The 5,867-nt window shown below is 37.0% G+C and overlaps 1 protein-coding gene across 1 annotated transcript in view; it reads right to left on the reverse strand.

Annotated features, from left to right (window-relative positions):
• LOC107672333 (transcription factor RFX4-like) overlaps nt 1-5,867 on the reverse strand; it is a 20,562-nt gene that overhangs the window by 11,787 nt on the left and 2,908 nt on the right. The window contains exons 3-11 of the mRNA XM_016465480.1: nt 5,455-5,597; nt 4,551-4,612; nt 3,211-3,424; nt 2,601-2,678; nt 2,348-2,511; nt 1,307-1,407; nt 1,153-1,211; nt 868-1,012; nt 149-243 (exon numbers count right to left, since the gene is read on the reverse strand). Coding sequence (XP_016320966.1) covers nt 149-243; nt 868-1,012; nt 1,153-1,211; nt 1,307-1,407; nt 2,348-2,511; nt 2,601-2,678; nt 3,211-3,424; nt 4,551-4,612; nt 5,455-5,597 — 1,061 coding nt within the window. The remainder of the gene's footprint in view (nt 1-148; nt 244-867; nt 1,013-1,152; nt 1,212-1,306; nt 1,408-2,347; nt 2,512-2,600; nt 2,679-3,210; nt 3,425-4,550; nt 4,613-5,454; nt 5,598-5,867) is intronic.

The raw sequence follows: 5,867 nt of genomic DNA on the forward strand, positions 1-5,867 counted from the left end.
ACCATTAAATTCACGGTAATTTATATATATATATATATATATATATATATATATAATCTACATAATGAAATATCTAGTTATATAATCATCATACTGCAAATTAAGTGTAAATTAAGCATAAAATGAATTTTATGGCCTGTACACTTACCCTCACGACACATCTCTCCACCATAGAGTCCAGCCACTCGATGTAGGCTTCAATGGGTGACTGGTCCTCTAGCTGTCTGTCAAATTCTTGATACACTTTGAAAAACAACAGAAAACAGATAGACAGAGAGATTAACAATATATCTGAGTAGAAAGAAGAAATCATATGCATCCAAAATTAATAAAATTATTTTTATTTTTTCTATTTTTTATTTTTATTTTTTCATTTTTGAAGCATTCATTTCACAATATCAGTTTTAATTGCTTGCAAAAGTTGCTTACACATATTTGCAAAAAGACTACTGGCACAGACTTGAGATCACTGTATGAAATGTAGAGAGAGAGAAGAGCTCAGAATCCTCTTTTGAAGATGACATGACAGAATCTTTGAACTTTGACCTGATCAGTCATGTGAGAGGTTGACGCTGAAATTAATTTGAAATGCTCCTCAGGGTGTCAAACTGTGAGGGTTAACCTCTCAGTGTCTGTGGCTAAAGCTCGACTCTCATGGTCGTGGGAATGATTCAGTGCTGGTTGACAGCTACTGTGTGAAATCCGAAACATAAACCAGCAGGGCTTTTAACACAGCGCTACATGTGATTCTGCTGCAATAACACTGCAAGCACACTGCACTAAACTAGTACAGCACAGAAACACTAATAAATCATTCTAAATGAAACCGGCTAGGTCTCATCTAACACTTTTTCATTCAAATCTTACATTGGATGATAAGTCTTCTCTGGTCCTCTCTGGAGTCTTCCATTGTATAAAGAGTCTGTTTAGTGATGCTGTTAAGGTCTACGTTCCTCCAATCCTCAAGCATCTGAAAGGTGATGTCTGCACTGTGGATCACAGTTCGAGAAGCCTGCAAGAGCAAGTATATAATTTCACCCTGCACTGTGACTGATCATATGCATTTGTGAAAACATGATGCAAACATGATGGAGAATTGGAGACTAAGAGAAAAATGTTCAATATTAAAAATAAAATTGCTGTATAGGCTACCTGACAGAGATGGTTTAATGATGTCTGTCGTTTAAGTATCTGGGAAAATCTTCTTGACACTGAGAATAAAACATATATTTATTCAAATATAGCCTTAGAATACCAGCAAGATTCGTTTTTGTTGTTTTTTATTCTCGAATATATTAGCCCATACATTCAAACTTTATGTTGCGCAAGTTCTCAGGCAGGTCATGTAATGCCACCTTCAGCCACTCGTCCAGCTGCTTGGCAAACTTCCTGATCACCTGAGTGAGGCTGCATTATTCAAAGCACACAAACAAGGATATAGTGTAGTACATTACACATAAGTACATTACACAGTACAAAGGATGCTCTGACGCACTGAAATTTTTGACCTTTTGCCTGGGCAATAAAAATAGGAGTCATGTGTCATTTATGGGAAATGTTCCCATCAGTTAATTACACTGACGTAAAAGTTTGATATGCAAATAATGCTAGCAATGATCCCTTTGGCAATAGTATTTAGGGTATATTATTAGCTTGAAGACAAAATTCCATTTGATCAAAGTTGATTGGTTGGTTGGTGTTTTAATGCCATGCCAGCTTTCTTGTCTATTTTCAAGGAGAAATGCCAATTTAAGTCCAATTTAAAAACCTACTTAAGGACCCTGGCATGAGGATCTTCATTTGATATTAAGAAATTGTGTGTGATTCTGTAATGTCTATTCGGCACTGTGTATATATGATCTGATTTCAGCTATTACTGAAAATAAAGATGCGGCTTTTACCACCAGTAGGGTTAATTTCATACAGCTTGTTGTTCTTACTGAGGCAGTTCTGATTATGTTGAATGTGAAATATAATGTCCAAATATGCACATAAAAAAATCTTTATAAGCTTGACAAATCTTCGTTATCCTATTAATATGTGCTTTTACTTGATTTTAACTTTCTAATGTCACCAAGCCCTCTTATTTTGTCAAATTCTCCCTTTTCTATATAGGTTCAACTTTTCTCAATCCACCCAAATCCCATAAATAAATCAGAATCAAATCCTGTCATAATTATTATTTTTTTTTTTGATTAAATATCCAATTTCACTCAGAATTAAGTCACGAGGAAATAAAATGGGTTGCATTTAGTTCTAGTTACTGCAGAACTTTCCAAAACTGCAAGTGCATAAATTGTGTTATACACTTTTTAACAAAATCAAAATAGGCAGGAATGGGACTCACCTGTCAGGCAGAGCCTGTAGGACGGTGGGCATGAGGACCCCTGAGATGGCCTTGTACAATATGGAGTCACACACACCAACTATGTTCACCACTGTAGAGGAGCCCAGGACAGGGAGCATGTGTGGCGGCATGCCCTGCCAAAAGTGCAACAGGAAGCTCTGGACCTAGGCATATACACAAACACAAATAAACACTGCGATAACACAATGCCACCAGATGAAAAAGCTTGAAGAAAAAGCATCAGAATGCAGACCTCATCAAAGTTGGCTCGTATGACTGTATCCAGTATCCTCTGGCAGTGAGTTCTGTACATCATGATAAAGGTTGAGACCTTGCAGAGGAAAAAAGCTCATTTGAATGACTTTTTAATAATACTTTCCCACAGAGAATAATTCACTTAGTGTTAATGATGTCATACCAAATTCATTCCTGACTCATGGCCATGCATTAATAAGACACTAAAAGACTCTAACACTAAAGAAAGAGGATACAAATACCAAACAACAAAAAAGCTGCTTTCATGAACAATGCCTATTTACAGGGTCTTGCAAAACCAGTGTATAAAAAGAGGTTTTAAAGATCAGAAACTCACAAACCATTTAAAATTACAGGCGCCTTTTTAAAGCGAGACAGCTAGTGCCCATTCTTTGTCCAATGCAAGATCTTATTATCTACTCGAAAGATTAAGAGTTCGCTAGGAACCAACACATAAATCCTCCAGGTCCTCATCTAAATCCAGGCCCAGGGAAGGTCCGTCTGACACATTGAAAGCAGGATCTAGGAGGGGTGGGTAGCGGGCAGGAGCAGGGAGAGGGGGGTTGGAGTTGGAGGTTAGCAGTTAAGAGTTTTAGTGATCTGTTTACCTTCTCCTCTGGCAGACTGGCAGGCAGATTTAAGTCTTTGACATTTGGAAATTCTGGCAGGAGAGTGCCCAGCTTGGAGCGCGGTGAATACGCCACTGTCTGTTTGGTGACTACTTTCTTGCCCGTCTCGTTCACCCACGCAGCGCCCTTTTTAGAGTACATCACATCGTAGAACTGAGAGCTCTCTTTCACAGCGATTCCATAGTAGTGATACCTAATAGGGACAAGCGAGTGGCAGGTTGAAAATTATACACGAGTTGTGGTTTGTTTGGTGACTAAAGCAGTTTTACTAAAGCAGTTAAAGCAGTCATGATTAGAAAGTGTTCATAATCTCTGCACTGGTACTTTTTTATACACATGAATAACTTTTTGTCATATCATCTATGGAGTGTAAATGGTGATACACCTCTCAATGCCTAAGATTCTCATAACTGCTTCTTTTTTGACAGTTCATTTGGTGCTGTAGGTGAGATAAAGCATGAACAAAAGTTGTGTACTTTTTGTTTGGCATGAAAAAAATGTAATTTCATAAATTATAAATAATTAATTTCTCTCTCTCCCTATAAATATATATATATTTTTTTATTATAAATGTAAAAAAGTGATCACCATGACATTTGGAAGAGAGCAACTTTTACACAGTGAAAAATAATTGTGAATAATTGTGCAAATTGATTACCAGATATAATTTTATTTTTATTTTTTGGGCAGTGTTCGGGAAAGCTAAAAGTAATGCATTACAATATTGCGCTACTCCCCAAAAAAGTAACTAATTGTGTTTTTAACTTTTTATGGAAAGTAATGCGTTACATTACTTTTTCTCACCTGGGCTGGGCTTGCTAATAAAAAATAAATTAATAAATAACACTTAATTCAGCAAAAAAAAAAAAAAAACTTGTTTAACTAAAGTAATTTTTTCCTTATTCGTATGGGTGAATTGGACCATCAAATGTGAGCAGTGAGATTAAATACATAATATACATTTGTGTTATTTAACCATCATGTTTACACAGCGCACACAACGCCTTAGCACTTACTCGCAATTTCTCTCAACATGGAAACAAAAGGGTCTCAATCAATAAATGGAAAACAAAGTAACTTGCATTATTTATTTGAAAATGTAACTCATATATTTTGTTGTAAATTTAAAAGTAATGCGTTACTTTACTAGTTACTTGAAAAAAAGTTATCTGATTACGTAACTCGAGTTACTTGTAATGCATTACCCCCAACACTGCTTGTGGGTTTCTGACTGTGACCTACTTGACAAAACATATTTAAAGTGACATGACAAATGTAAAAGGTTAGAAAAGTTCTCGAATATTGAATAAGGAACTTACTTTGACTGGCCTCTGGTTCCTAGTCTCCGTGTGGTTAACTGAGGAAACTGTTGTCTTATTATCTGATTGGATCAGGTAAAAAGAAAAAAAAATACACATATATTGAGCTTTTCTGGGCACATCTTTTGTGACATCAGTGTGTTATCTTTTACAACTATAACAAACATATCTTCTCAATCATCTTGTTAGATTCATACATGTCCAATGACATTTCTTTTCTCGCCAATCTCTCATTCTCTTTGTGCTTTTTGTCCATGAGCTCCTTGGTCCAGCTCCCGGTGCAGAAAACTTTGCAAACAGTGAAACTCTCTATTGTGTGGGATGAAAAAAAGAGGCCAAGCTGTGAAGTTTCTGTCAGGCTTGGCTTGATAAATGAGCAGACAGGGAGGCAGGTCCAGCTCTCTCTCTCTTTTTTGTCCCGAATCAATGAAGCCTTCCTAAAGGACACCCCACGCTGCTCCAGCCACTGATCTAACATTCCGCAACATCTCACCCTTCCAAATTTCCTTTAATTACACATTAATCCAGGCCCCCTCTCTTTTTCAATATCCTCCGACAGGACCCAGGGGAGCGGGATAAGGGTGTCGGGGGGCGGCTATATGAGTAGTTGGGTTGAAGGGTTGTGGGAACAAGGGTGAACATGTTCATTGTTTATATTGTCCAGCTATGAGTTTGCAGAAGAGGTGTAAGAAAAGACCACTGGCTGTGGCTCTTCATAATACCCAGTATTATGTCATGCTTTTTTTTTTGTAACAGATGTTTTCCTTCCTCTTTCACGTGAACATGCATGTTTATAAGTTCTTTGATGAGAGAAAACTCCACGATTACCTCATCAAAACTTGACTATCATAATACTATTGGAATATTTGACTTCATCACTGAAGCGTTGAATACAGGTTATTACCTTCCCGAAGCTTGCAGCATTGACCGGCTGAGAATCAAGTTTCTCGCAGAAGTCCAAATAATGCATGTACAGTGCACTGCGAGGAATACAAACACCCTCTGCGATCTCATAGTTCTCCTCCAACCTGATGAAAACACAGTTCGGTCAGGGCACATGGAAAGCTAGTGTCTAGAAAACACTTCTCAAGGCATCATATGTCAAAATTAAACCCTGTAATGAAACATGGAGGGAAGCATAACTGTAGTTCTAAAACAAATATCATTGCCTTATCATCTAATTACACTGTATGTACTGGATTCAAGCATTGGCCAACATGAAATTTTAGTTTATTTTACAGACATACTTTCAAGTAGTGCTTTCAAAATTATATGCAAAATGTTCTTGCACTTACAATTTTGTTGTGGCATATATAT

Source organism: Sinocyclocheilus anshuiensis, unplaced genomic scaffold (genome assembly GCF_001515605.1).
Source record: "Sinocyclocheilus anshuiensis isolate Anshui unplaced genomic scaffold, SAMN03320099.WGS_v1.1 scaffold997, whole genome shotgun sequence".
Taxonomy (NCBI): domain Eukaryota; kingdom Metazoa; phylum Chordata; class Actinopteri; order Cypriniformes; family Cyprinidae; genus Sinocyclocheilus; species Sinocyclocheilus anshuiensis.